The following is a 15,022-nucleotide window of genomic DNA, read 5'->3' on the forward strand; positions in this document are numbered from 1 at the left end:
AGAGACAGACAAGAGAGTTTAGAAATATTTTCATCTAGCTCTTTGGACTGACCTAGTGGTGGTAAAATGGCTCCAGCAAGTCAGTGGATCCCTCTATGTCTCAGGGACCTGGAAGACCAGGTAAAGACTCGAAAATTAGATGTTTTAGGAAACGGACCATAACGCCCCCTGATGTGCACTCATCTACCATGGAAAAAATGGTAATAACCTTACTCGTGGCTAATCAACAAGGTCCACATCCAAAAGAGATAAGTTAGAGATTTGAGTGAGGAACAAGAGAGATATGGGCAACTGGAGAGAATGAGAAGAAACATTACACATAGACTTAGAGACAATAAATATGTGATGGAGACAGGATAATAGATAGCAACGGGGGAGAAAGATGAGCAGCTAGAGAGAAAGAGAAGAAATGATAAAGAGAGATGAAAAATGACAGAGAGGGAGTAGAAATGATAGAAAGGGTTGGAACAATGCAGGCAAATGATAAAAATGCACGACCATAATGTATGAAGGCCTGAGCAGTATGGATTATCCACACTGCGCAATGACCAAGCAATTGCACACTGCAGGAAAAGATCTTCCATACCTTGAACAGCAGGCATAAATGCTCAAATGAGCAGGAAATCTTGACTCCAGCAGAGGTTAGCCATTGGAAAGGTAGTGAGGGAGAAGAATGGAGAATACCGATCACATTCTTCATTGTCTATTTAATATTTAATATAGTGAGGGAGAAGAGGTAAAATACATCAATGGACTATGGCTGGAGCTTAATGTTGGCAACTGGGCCGCGGAACCAGAGGCGGGCAGACACGAGCCACCATGAGAGGACAATGACAAGGAGGCCACCAACAGCAACAGGCGTGTAATTGAGGTTGTCAGCAACGATAGGGTAGGCAACAGGAAGGGAGAACAGGACAGTGATGGTGATGACCCAGAGCACGGCTACCCAGCCCACCACAAGCCCCCACTGGCCCAAGTTGAAGGGCCCCGGTGTGAAGGACTTGCGCGCCAGCGTCACCCGGAAAAAAATGGGTAGTGCATAGGCAATGTACAGCCCAATTGTTGCAATTGATACCATTGCCTGGAATGCCACTAGGCTCCCCAGCGACTGATGATAAAAGCAAATGAGAATTTCAGTTGATGATCATGCTGATAAATAAAGGCTTCAATTTTCAATACAATGTTACAGAGAGTAACAAAAAAGAAGAACCAGTGAATTTGTTATTTAACTCAAATCCATGATAAAATAAAATTAAGGGAATTGAGTAATTCATTAAAGGAATTTCTTTTGATAAAAAAATTTGAAAAACTGATGGAGATTCTGATGTTGAGGAAAAACATGTGGTCATGTGGAAAACATTATGACGAAGATGGTGATGTTGTTGCTGCGTTCGCTAAGATGGATGTAAAGGTGACATGAGAGGGATGAAAATAAATAATATAATGGCGACGATGAGGATGATGATGATGATGTACATAACATCCGTGAAAGAATAACCAAATGTGCAATATGATTAGAATGGCAATTATGATCCTAATGGTGATGATAATGATGATAAAATTCCTGACGATGACAACATGCACCAGATAGGAAATTGAACTTCCAGAAAATGTGTGTTATTACTAACAAGAACCAATGATCTGGAGGGAATTCCGTGGTAGATCTTTGGTAGAGAAAATATGATTGCTTTTTATTAATGAAAAAATAATTTTTTTCTTATGTTTTCAAAAAAACAATAATAATTTTTTTCTTATGTTTTCAAAAAAACAATAATAAATTTTTTTTTTCTGTAGTACCATGAAAAACTTTTGAGGACCTACAATTCAGCAGAGACCACCTGTAGCAGGGGTGAAACCTATGATAACCATTACCCCATTTGCTGAGATTCATGCATTTTTCCAGCAGAATAATGAAACTAAATAGAAATAGTATGCCAAGTGATTTTGGGAATTTGGAGAGAAGTTGTTTAAATTGAGGGATCCGCAAACCGCTGTTTTCATCGGATAGTATTTCCATTTTTTAAATTTCCCCAAAAATTTTAACATTCATAAAACCAGAAAAGAATTAGCATATTAAGTAACATCACGCATAGTGGCATCAATGAACTTACTGTCAAGGCCATTGCAAATGATATGAAAGCAGAGATCCAAACTGCATTGATGGGAACCTCCTGGGAGTTGACTTTGTGCCACAAAGACGACAGTGGCATTGCTCCATCTCTAGAAAATGCATACACCGTTCTGAAACCCGAACATTATTTTGATTAAAAGATATAATGGAAACAGAGGTAATTGGGTATAAGGACGATATTAGCCTTGTATTTCCTGAGTCATCACAGCCTTCGCATGAAATCGAATTCTTAACAGGAAATTTCGATTCAGATCAAGGAAAGTGGAATTGTGGGCATGCAAGATGCGTTTCTCCTTTTTAAATTTGATTTGTGAATGAAGGGAAGAACAACCAATTAACTGAACTGCATATTGGAATGATGTAAGGTAATCATGGTGTACAGGTTAAGAATGAATTAGTTAAAACAAACAAGCAAGCACAAAAAGGTGTCTACCTTGTTTTATATTAATCAGATCTGCACCAATAATAAAATATGAAAGATAATAAGAATCTATTAAAATTTTGGAAGCTGAATAAGACCTAACACCATGCATTTTGTAGATTTGAAAAGGGGGCATGATGATCCATCAAAATTGAAAACAAGAGACTGAAAAACCATTATATATATAAATATATGTCCCTCATACTGAAATAGTAGAAATCCCAACATCTTTCAGGGAGTATTTAAGTCGTAGGTGAAGCTCCCATTGTTAAATTACTTTTTGAGGCAAGATGGAAAATCACAAAACGATACGAAACTGAATGATATGAATTTCTTACAAAATAGAGTATTTTTTTAACGAAATTACAAATATATTATAACATCCATGTAAAATAGTTAATTTTAAAAGATAAAACTTTTGTAAATACTATTGGAAATATAGGTTTAACGGCACGTTATCTGCTAGGAAATATGGGATTATGAGCTTCCATGACATCAAATCGTGAACAAATCCATGGTCTCCCATCACCGTTTTTATTTTGTGTAGCCAAAAAAAAATTGTCAGAACAAATAAAAATAAAGGGGGCAGGATGAACAAAAAGGATCACATCGAATCAAACAAATCCTAGACATAACAGTGTAATAGCCCAGTGGTCATCATGCACATTATTCAAGAAATAAAAAGATAAATTAAATAGAAAAGGTGATGGCAGGAAAATTGTAATTATGCAACAGATGAGGCGACTACCTCGAATTGCTCGTCACTGAGCTCATACCACAAAAGAAAATGGCCACTGCAACTATTCCCAGGCAAAAAATCCCACCAGTTCCACTGCCGTATCTACTCTTAAACGCCTGATAAAACACTTGAGCAATGGCATACCCTCCCGCATCATTTTCAGAACTTAGAAGTTGGGGAATATTCGTCACTGCAAATGTGATCCCAACGAGGTAAGCCCATCCAAACACTAGAGAAATTCCAATTGCACTGATTATCCCTTTTGGCCCATTCTTATCTGCATCTTTTGTCTCTTCAGTCTGACAATTGAAACATTCGAGTCAGTTTTCATTTATTCTCATCTATTTTTTCTTCTACAAAACATCAAATTCATACTAAACATAAATCACAAAACATAACACAGATTGTTCGACTCAAGAGCTTGCCAACTGTACTAAAAGCGACAGCTCATGGCAAGAGCACTACTTTTCACCTTTATGCAAGATGTTGCACTTCAACACTCCCTCACAACACCTGCCACTGACCTATTTATGGCCCAAGTGTGCAGAGCGTTGCTCCAACACCGAGTCGGATTCAAGCGCATATCAACTGTAATAAAAGCTATAGCTCATAGCAAGGGTGCTACTTTTCATCTTTAAGTACGATGTTGTAGTTCAACACAGATAATAAGACACCTCGATAGAATGTGCGACTAAAAGAAAAATAACGAAATTCCTCACCATGTGAGCAGATGCATCGTATCCAGTCAACGTGTACTGGCTCATCAACAGGCCAAGAACAAATATATAAGGCGTGCTGTGGATTCCAGAGTCATTATCCGTGTTGAAGTGAGTAAAAACAAACTCAGCACTGGCTTTCTGGGTGGCGACCATGGGTATGAGGATCATCAGCACACAGACACCTGCAACAATAGTGAGAATGTAACAATCTTAAAGGATTTGATTCATCCAGGTATTTATAAAATTTAGAGAGAGAAAGAGAATTGAAGTTTGATATTATCACCCATGACATTCCATGCAGCTGCAAATTGCCCGAGAAGGGACAACCAGGTGATAGAAATGCTGTTTAGTATTGCATGACTGAGGAGAATAGCTGCATGGAAGCAAATGACGACATACTTTGATGCCACGTACCCCCCTCCATTGGTGCCGCCGGTGCTAAGCAGGATGATCACTGCAAGCAATTGGGCTAGCGAGAAGTCTATGCTGGCAGTGACTGCCCACTGCACAAGAACAACTCCCCGTCAGCGACATCAATAATCATATATTAGTTTTCAAATTCTCTATCCTTCATTTTCTGCTTTTCCATTAGAGTACCTGCCCCACAATGTTGAACCTACAACAAAGCCAACCAAAACAATTTAAAATAATAATTCTTCTGATGATAATCATTATGAATTATAACATGATAAATTATAATAAGAAGAAGACGATTAGGATGATGGTGATGATAATGGAGACGATGACAACGATTATGATGGAGACAATGATGGAGACGATGATGATGGTGATGATGAAGCTGAGGAAGATGAATACAATGACGACGATGATGATGCGGAAGATCATGATGGTGACGATGATGATGGTGATGATGAAGCTGAGGAAGATGAATACAATGACGATGATGATGATGCGGATGATTATGATGGTGATGATGAAGCTGAGGAAGATGAATACGATGAGGACGATGATGATGCGGATGATTATGATGGTGACGATGATGATGGTGATGATGACGGAGCTGATTATGATGGAGACAATTATGATCATGATGATGATGATGGAGACAACTATGATGGAGCTGATTATGATAGAGCCATTGATGATGGTGATTATAACGATGAAGAAGGTGATGATCATGACACTGTTGATGAAGGAAAATAAACTAATGTTAAGAAGGAGAAGAAAATGAGAAAGTTAATTATGATGGAGACGATGATGATGGCGATGATGATGGAGACGACGATTATGATGAATATGATTATGATGGAGATGATGATAACGATAATGATGGAAATGATGACGATGATGATGAATATGATTATGATGGAGATGATGATAACGATAATGATGGAAATGATGATGATGATGATGATGTTGAATATGATTATGATGGAGATGGTGATAACGATAATGATGGAAATGACGATGATGATGATGGTAAAGCTTTTGATAAAGAAAAAGAAGAAAATGTTAAGAAGAAGACGAAGAAGAAGAAAATTGTCACAAAAATAGTCGATTTAAAATCAAGAAAGCGGTGAAAAGCTACAAGCTTTGAACCAAATTTCTAGCATTTCTAGCATTTTTAGATTGATGGGTTTGATACCATCCGGTGATCCAAGAGGCGAAGGGAGCCCACTCCTTGCCGGAGAGGCGGGCGCTCCAGTAGTAGAGCCCCCCCGAAGTGGGATAAGAGGAGCAGATCTCCGCCATGGACAGGCCGACAATCATGGTGAAGAAGCCGGCAACGAGCCAGCCGTAGACCATGGTCAGCGGCCCGCCATATCTCAGCCCCGTGTTGTACAGCGTGGTCACCCCCGTCAACACGGAGATGATGGAGAAGGAGAAGGCGAAGTTGGACAGCACCCTGATCATCATAAGATCGAACCGTCATCGACGGCCGAGATTCGACGAAGATGAAAGCTCCAGAGAGAAGAAGAACAAGAAGAGAGCAGAGCTTACGAGAGGTCGCGCTTCAGCTCTTGCTTGTAGCCGAGCTGGTGCAGGCGGGCGAGGCCTGAATCTTCTTCATGGGTGTTCTTGGTCGTGTTCATCTGGGTTGTTTCCTTTGAGTTTGATCAGAGATGTTGAGTGTTTTGGATATGGTGAAGGGAGGGAGAAAGACGAACGGGTTGATACAGTTTGTGAGAGGAAAACAAGAAGAAGGAACAGTAATGAAAGCGTTTTAAGTGATGGGAGTTCCCGACACTCCATAGCTGCAGCGCAGTGATGGCGTCCCATGGACACGGACGCGTCCCTTCCTCTCCACCATACGTTGGAATCCTCTCTCCGTCTCTCTCTTCCTCTACTCTATCTCTCTCTCGCTCTCTTTATCTCCTTCTCTTTTTCTCTCTCTCGCTCTCTTTATCTCCTTCTCTTTTTCTCTCTCTTTCTCTCTCTTTTTCTCTCGCTCTGTCTTCCTCACTCTCGCTCTTGCTGCCTCTCTCTCTCTCGTTCTTTCTCTTGCTGTCTCTCTCTCTCTCGCTCGCTCTTTCTCTTGCTGTATCTCTCTATCTCTATTTCTCTCTCTCTCTCTCTTTCTCTTGCTCCCATCTTCTCGCACTTTCTCTCGCTGCCTCGCTCTCCCTTGCTCTCTCCCTTGCTCTCTCTCTCGCTCTCTTTATCTCCTTCTCTTTTTCTCTCTCTTTCTCTCTCTTTTTCTCTCGCTCTGTCTTCCTCACTCTCGCTCTTGCTGCCTCTCTCTCTCTCGTTCTTTCTCTTGCTGTCTCTCTCTCTCTCGCCCTCTCTCTCTCGCTCGCTCTTTCTCTTGCTGTATCTCTCTCTCTCTCTTTCTCTTGCTCCCATCTTCTCGCACTTTCTCTCGCTGCCTCGCTCTCCCTTGCTCTCTCCCTTGCTCTCTCTCTCGCTCTCTCTTGCTGCCTCTCTCTCTCTATTATTCTTTCTCCCTCTTGCTCACTCTCCATCTCTCGCTGTCTCTATCTTGCTCTCTCTCTCTTGCTTCCTCTCTCTATCATTCTTTCTCCCTCTTGCTTGCTCTGTATCTCTCGCTGTCTCTATCTTGCTTTATCTCTCTCATTATTTCTCTCCTGCTCTCTCTCTATCTCTCTTTCTCTCTGATTCTTCCTCTTTCGCCGTCTCTATAATGCTCTCTTGCGGGCTTCCTATCTCTCGTTCTCTCTCTTTCGCTGTCTCTATACTGCTCTCTATCTCTCTTTTCCTCTCTTCCCTCCTCTCTTTCTCTCTCTCGCTGTCTCTACATTGCCCTCTCTCTCACTTGCCATCTCTTGCATCCTCTGTCTCTTTCTCTCTCTCTCTCTGTCTCTACTCTCTATCTTGCCTCTATCTCTCTTGTTCTCTCTCTCTCTCTCTCTCTCTCTGCCCTAAATGAAAGGCATTGGACCACGTGGGATCTTTGAACGAATCTCTGGGTTGGCTTTGAATACGATGCAAACCCAAAACAAGATCTTCTTTGTCTCGTGGAAAACAGAGCAGTAGCCATCTCCTGGAAAAGATAGCAGTAATTTACTCACTCTGCGTCATCCGTCATCCGTCATCCTTCTTGAACCGTCATCGATGTTGAACTGATATGGTTTTCCACTTCACTATTTGCCAAATTAACCAGACTGTCATCTGGTTCCATCTTGTAACCTTGAGACGGTGCACGGATGCTGGAGCTGTTTGAGATGGTTTAGTTTGGTTCCTGGACGGGTGCCAGACTGGATGTCAGTACTACTGTCTCGTTCTGCCCATCTGGTTCAGTCCCGTCATCCGTCCGCAAACCCTAGCAGATGGACAATTTTAGAGCAATAATGGGTTGCTGCCACACTGTAGGAATTGGGCTTTTGGCTGGAAAAAATACAAAATAGGCCAGTTAGCATTAGCTGTTAGGCCATAGGGTTTGGTCTGCACATCCTGATTGTGGGTCTGCTAGTTTAAACAGACCCCCAACAGTGGTTTTGCCCTAGAGTCAAAGAAGACCTCTTGGGGTCTTTATTCTTACATTATTTGGATATAATGGGAATAAGAAGTGATTACTTGTGGCACCACTAAAACAATATGCATAAGACCTTGAATGCGAGTGTGAAAGAATCTGTATATGACCTTTAGATATATATATATATATATTTATCCATGAGTATTGTAACATTAATATTATATTTCGCCTCGCGTTATGTTGGAGGATGCATGGCCCTACGGGACCTTGTTGGTTTGTCTGATTTTGACAATATTTCGAATAAATGACCCTTGGAGGACTTCTTTAGATCCTATTATGATTTTCATGAACATCTTGACTCTGTTAATATCTATGGTAGAGATCAAGAAGAATTGGGTAATTATAGGCCATCTAATTGTGGTAATGACAAGGGCATGCCTTTTCTTTGACTTGTCCATTTTAGGGCCTGTTAATAATAGGCCATATGTTAATAATTGTGGCAACTATAGGCCATCTGTTAATAACTATGCCCATTTTTCTTCTAATTCTATACCTAGAGACCTGATAACAACAAAGGTTATACTCCTCGAGTATTATACATGGAGCCTTAACCACAAACTAGTGCTTCACATTCTAGTCCATCAAATAAAAGTGCATGTTTCCTGAGTCAAATGTGTGGAGTTACTTTCCCTCAGCAAAAATTTGTGGTCATTTTCTCTGACTTATCCTGAATTCATCCCATGGAAGTTGATTTTGTCCAATCTAGTCATATGATGGGGATTTCAATGGCATTTATTACTTGTGCGCCATTCTTTGTTTGTGATAAATCCCGTCTTTGCGGCCTCACTTGTGACATTCATTCTGTATTATAGTTTCATGAAGATTCCTATATTCAACATGTGCCCAAACTGAACGAGCACTTGGGACAGACACATGAGTAAAGACATCTACTGCTTTGGATGGTGGGGACACCTGCAGTGTTGTCCACAATGGACTATTAGTACTTTCTTCCCCGGAATATAAAATGGTTTTGCACCATTTTCAGATTGGACATTTGCCATTTGAAAACGATACATCTACCCCTCAACCGTCATTTTCAATTTGTGGTTGAGACAAATAAAATTTGTACATGATGCTTGTGAAATTGCTAAACATATGAGAGCGTCCTATCTAGAATCCTTACAAGTTTTAGGTACATCTCCTTTGGAAATTATTCATTCTGATGTGTGGAGGCTGGGTGGCACATCATCCATTTCTTTTCATCAATTTGATCATCACATTTATTGATGGTCTGAGTCACTTCACTCAGATATATTTGATGAAAGCACAAGACCAAAGTTTTTACGTACCTCCATTCATTCTATAGTATGTTTGAAGTTTTTACATACTTTCTATCATTCTGCAATATGATATATACACAGTACTCAACCACTATGAGGACTCTATGTTCTGAAAATGACACATAACACATCATAGAAATTGCAAGACTATTTATCCTTGCTCGGCCTCATACACCAACCCTCATATGTTAATGCTCCTGCTGAGTATATGTAAGTTGAACAATAGAACACAATGTTTCTATATGTGGCTGATTGTTTTCTTGATTTGATCAATTTTCCAAAGTCTTCTGGAATAAGGTAGCACTTACAACAGGTTATCTTATTAACAACAAAGCTTTGGATGTTGCACTTCAAGAATCCCATTGAATGCTTGAAAGGGAGGGATTGCAATGGCGTGCCTTTCAAAGTATTGGGTTGTGCGTGTTTTTTGCAGAGTCATCTATCCTTTCAAGGGAAACTTGATCCTCATGTGTATTCACCCACCCAAAAAGGCTTTTGTTGGTGTATGTTAGCCCTACAATCGTGTGAATGTGTGAAGGGCTTGACTTGTAAAAGCTGAAAAACGAGGGATACGTATGGGAAGATAAAGCCATATTCAACCTAGGATTATTTCCATTTTTCCTCATAAATGAAACATTTGAGGACTATTATTATTATAATTTAAAAGGGGATATTGTCCCTCTTTTTCTCCTAAGGAACTGCAGCTATTCCAAAGAGTTAATGATTTGGTGTTTTCATTCCTTGTTGATGTCTCTGTCTCTCTTCCATCAGGATTAGAATTGGATGACAAGGTGAGATTCCCAACAGCTTAAAGTGATGGTTGACCTCAAACACAAAATATACATTAATATAGATGTGACATTTTGTGAGCACGAATTATTGTATGGAAGCTCTTCCATTGAAGAATATTTTGTGCCTAGCACAAAGAGGATGGGGTTCATGGGATTTATGCCTAAAAACCTGCCTCTCATTATATTTATGAAAAGCTTCACCAGATTATCCATCTCAATGATAGGGGAGCTACAATCGCTCAACTCTTCCATGGCCAAAGGGAGAAATCACCACAACACCTGAGTAACAGTTGATGGTTTTATCATGAGAAACTATTCAGATTGCGAAGGAATTGTATGTACCAATTGCATTATGCAAAGACATACATTGCACAACAATTCCTTCCACATTGTGTGATAAAAGTATGTCATTGTAGATTTTGTATTATAAAAATCACTTAGCTTGTCCCATAGGAATTTTATTCTATATCTCTGATCAAATAATGCTTCTTCCAGCTGGAAACTGGAATGGGAAGATCTCAAGTGGAAGAAGTAATGCCCAAATAAATGGATGCCTTGGAAGAAATAAAACATGAGAACTCATCATGCAACTAGATGGGAAAATTCATGTAGGATGCAAATGGGTATTTATAATAAAGAAAACATCAGACGAAATTGTAGATCAATAAAAGCCTAATTAGGGGCAACAATATATACTCAAAATTATTTCTTGAATTAAATGGAGACCTCTGCACCCACTGCAAAGATGCGTTCTCTATGAGCTCTCATCTTGTCTGCTGCTAATAATGTATGTGTTGTATATCTACTTCATGTGGAAAATAAACTTGTACATGTATATCTTCAAGAGGAAGTACTGAAAATTCTTCAGTGATTTTATGTATCACAGAGGCGACATATTTAATTTAAAGGGATTTTTATATGTCCGTCTCTATGAGCACAATTTTATTTATTTGCAAGGTTATTGATCAGATGGCCTATCAAAAAAGGAACAGTGATCACACACTATTCCTTCAGTCATATGCAGATGATATCATCAGAAGATAGGATGATGGAGCAGAAACTTTTGAGGTTAAAAAGCTCGGTTAGTTGAGATACTTCCTTGGGGTTTTCTTACCCAATATAAAGTAAACACTAGCCCTTCTCATAGTGACTGGAATTTTAGTCTGTAAGCTAATTGTGACCCCCATTGATCAACATCATTGACTAGCACTTAACGAAGGAGAGAAAGTTGACATGATAACTATATCAATGATTGGTGGGGCCTCTAAGTTATTTGTCACATACACGTCATGATATCATTTATGTGGTGAATTTTGTTTGTCAGTTCACTCATGATCAAAGATCATGCCATTGGGATGCTGTCATGTGTATACTTCAATATCCCAAAGGCAGTCAATGACTTGGAGTGTTATAAACTTATAGTAATACTTGGAAGCAGAATGTTATACAGATTTATATTGGGTAGGAAACAGAGATGATCTGTGATCTTCCTCAAGATACTGTATATTTGTTGGGGGGACCCCTATGTTATGGAGAAGCACAAAAATAGAGTGTGGATACTTGTATTACTGAGGCAGAGTATACATGAACGGCTCCATGATATCCTCGTCAACCATAAGGTCAAATTAGTTAACATCACTTCCTAAAAGGGGAGTATTGTGAAGCCATATTGACCACTCTTGGTCCCACTCAGAAAACTAAACCCTATTACTGGCATGCCCCTTGCGGCACTATGGCCATAAGTAGGCTTTTCCCATTGTCATGATTCTCCCTCCTAAACACCTCAAGCCCATCTTCCTTTGTTCACTTATCACAAGCCTCACCTTGTCCTCTCTTCTCTTCCTCTCTCCTCACTTGACAAGATGAATATAGTATGTCAATCAATTTCAAGGGAAAGCTAGGATAGATTCTTACCAGCCTGTAATCCATGCAGCAAAGGGGCTCCAATCATTTCCACAAAGTTTTGCGCTCCAATAATATAGTCCTCCCGAGGTGGGGAAAGATGAGCAAATCTCTCCCATGGATAGGCCCACCGCAAGAGTGAAGAAACCCGCGATTGGCCAACCCCATATCATAGTCAATGGTCCCCCAAATTCCAGGCCCCGTCCATAAGTTGTTGTTATTCCAGTAATGACAGATATGATGGAGAAAGTCACTGCAAAGCTGGAGAAAGCCCTGAAATAACCCACACTAAAGATTACTATTTTGCCTTACCTTATGGAAAAAGAATGATTCATACTAACCTAGATGATAGAAAATTATTAGTTTGCACTATCCTATGAAAAATAATTATTGATGAGGACTCAGGTGACAAATAAACATTATTATTTTGAGCCATCCTTTGAAAAAGGAATTGTTGATCCTAACCCAGCTGATAAAATAAAAGAATTATTTTGCATAAACCTATGAAAAAATAAACCATGAGCACGATCCACCTGATAGAGAAATATTATTATTTTGCATCATCACCATATGATAAAAGAAATCTTGATGATGAACCAGCTGACACAAAAAGATTATTATTTTGGATTATCATATGGAATAGCAATTCTTGATCATAAACCCAAAGTGATAGAGAAATACTATTATTTTGGATTATCATATGAAATAATAATTCGTGATCATAACCCAGCTGATAGAAAAAGATTATTCTTTTTTCATTATCATATGAAATAATAATTCTTGATCATAACCCAGATGATAGAGAAGTATTATTATTTTGCATTATTGTATGAAATAATAATTCTTGCCCATAACCCAGCTAATAGGAAAAGATTATTATTTAGAATTATCACATGAAAAGAACACTCGATCATACCCAGCTGATGGAAAATAATATTATTTTTCGTCATCCTTTGGAAAAAAACTCTAGATCATGACCCAGCAGATAGATCAAGTGAATTATTTTGCATTATCCTATGAAAAATCAATTCATGATCAGGATCCAGCTGATAGAAGAAGGTTATTATTTTGCGCTATTCTATGAAACATCAACTCTTGAAACTGACCCAACTGATATATAAAGATTACAATTTTCATTATCCAATGAAAAAATGAATTCTTGATCCTGACCCAGCTGATATCAAAATCTTATTTTCCGTTATCCAATGAAAAAATAATTCCTGATCATGACCCTGTCGAGAAATCTACCTGATACAGTATTAAATATCCTGATTTTGGAATCTGATACCCTGGGGTACCTTCATTCTTTTCTTGATATATTTTCAAATAAAAGTGGAGACTTGCCATGATCATAGTTTCCACCATGGCAACTTGAAACTTCCTTGTTAAGTTCTGGACAGATGACAAACATAGGATTGAGAGCTGGTAAAGTATTTCATTCCATCTATAGTTCCGGATCGTCCCGGACGTGGACGAAGGACGGGACAGGATGAATTTCGTCCCGTTGTATGCCCGATGTTAGCTCAGGGACGAGGGACAGGATGGTTTTTCGTCCACCGACAAAAAAACCGTCCCGTCCAATACTCTCGGGACGATTTTTTGTCCCGGCCAGTCCTCCTGGAACAAATTTTCATCCCAAAATTTGTCCCGGACGAAAAAACACATTTTATTTTTTAAATATATTATAATTGATTATAATATATTATATATTGTCCTTGCGAGGCCACGTGGAAACATCTCCACCGTCAGATGTGAATCCGGCAGTTATCTGTCCAGATTCGTCCGTCCATCGTCCGGAGTCCTCCGGGCGGACAATTTTTTCGTCCCACGGGGCGAAAATCGTCCCGTTCGGTGGTCCCGGGACGAATTTTCGTCCTGAAATTCGTCCGTCCGCGTCCCTGCACTATAATTCCATCCTGGCCGTCATCCGTCCAGGAAGCTTGAAGATCTGACAGTCGAAGGGAAGAGAAGTTACGATAGATGGCGGCCGAGCTCCTGCTTGTATCCGAGCTGGATGAGGAGGGAGCGATCACCGTCCATTTCCATCGTCGGAGAGCTATCAAGGAGGATGTACGGCCCGATGGCGTCCACGTCGTCTGTGGGGGAGTTGTCGGCTCCTCTCTCCGTCGCCATTTCTACACAGAAACTCCGACTTTGAGGAAGAACACCCTCTTTCACAGCCCCTCACGCTCTTTTCCTTCGCTTGGAAGAGCGCTTTGTCTCTCTATCCCACCCGTTCACACTTTCTGACTATTCCGCTTTCCTCTCGAATACATTCACACGCTCTTTGTAGAGAGCGAGAGACAGAGAGAGAAGAGAGAGAGGTAGACAGAGATGCAGAGAGAGTAGGGGGTAAGGGGAGAGAGAGACAGAGGTAGAGAGAGGTTTTACAGAGAGAGACAGAGGTAGAGAGGAGACAGAGAGAGAGAGAGGTATAGAGGTAGACAGAGAGGGAGAGGAAAAGGGGTAGAGAGGGAGAGAGGTAGAGGTAGACTGAGAGTGAGAGAGGTAGATCGGTAGACAGAAAGAGTGCGATGAGAGGTTCATAAGTACAGGGAGAGAGACGAGATAGCTTGACATACAAAGACAGAGAGAGAGGAAAGAGAGAAAGAGAAGATATTAGTAGACGTACAGAGAGAAAGAGAATGGAGAAGACATACAGAGAGAGAGAGAGAGAGAGAGAGAGAGAGAGAGAGAGAGAGAGAGAGAGAGAGAGAGAGAGAGAGAGAGAGAGAGAGAGAGAGAGAGAGAGAGAGAGAGAGAGAGAATGGAGAGGTAGACATACAGAGAGAGTGGGAGAGGGAGAGAAAGACAAGAGAGAGGAAGACATACAGAGAGAGAGGGAGCGAGAGAAAGGGAGAGGGAGGGAAAGAGAGATAGATAGATAGAGAGAGCGATATATTGATAGATAGACAGAGAGATAGATAGATAGATAGATATGGAGATATAGATAGATAGATAGATAGATATAGAGATATAGATAGATAGATAGATATAGAGATATAGATAGATAGATAGATATAGAGATATAGATAGATAGATATAGAGATAGAGAGAGAGATAGAGAGAGAGATAGATAGATAG

General features: G+C 40.0%; 1 protein-coding gene across 3 annotated transcripts; it reads right to left on the reverse strand.

The window, feature by feature from the left end:
- Nucleotides 1-674: 674 nt before the first annotated feature.
- On the reverse strand, nucleotides 675-14,571 carry LOC144700753 (amino-acid permease BAT1 homolog). Of its 3 annotated transcripts, XM_078572254.1 has the most exons (11): nucleotides 13,914-14,041; nucleotides 13,187-13,330; nucleotides 11,951-12,211; nucleotides 5,973-6,064; nucleotides 5,617-5,877; nucleotides 4,608-4,626; nucleotides 4,294-4,513; nucleotides 4,011-4,192; nucleotides 3,301-3,590; nucleotides 2,112-2,241; nucleotides 675-1,108 (listed from the first exon to the last, which is right to left on the reverse strand). In XM_078572254.1, the coding sequence occupies exons 3-11, from the start codon at nucleotides 11,963-11,965 to the stop codon at nucleotides 755-757; spliced, it is 1,563 nt and encodes a 520-aa protein (XP_078428380.1). In that variant the 5' UTR covers nucleotides 11,966-12,211; nucleotides 13,187-13,330; nucleotides 13,914-14,041; the 3' UTR covers nucleotides 675-754. The 3 variants fall into 3 exon arrangements, with proteins under 3 accessions (XP_078428380.1, XP_078428381.1, XP_078428379.1); XM_078572255.1 differs by lacking the exons at nucleotides 5,617-5,877; nucleotides 5,973-6,064; XM_078572253.1 differs by lacking the exons at nucleotides 5,617-5,877; nucleotides 5,973-6,064; nucleotides 13,187-13,330 and having other exon boundaries at nucleotides 13,914-14,571.
- Between the last annotated feature and the right edge of the window lie 451 nt (nucleotides 14,572-15,022).

The sequence above is a fragment of the Wolffia australiana genome, chromosome 3, assembly GCF_029677425.1.
Source record: "Wolffia australiana isolate 7733 chromosome 3, ASM2967742v1".
Classification (NCBI taxonomy): domain Eukaryota; kingdom Viridiplantae; phylum Streptophyta; class Magnoliopsida; order Alismatales; family Araceae; genus Wolffia; species Wolffia australiana.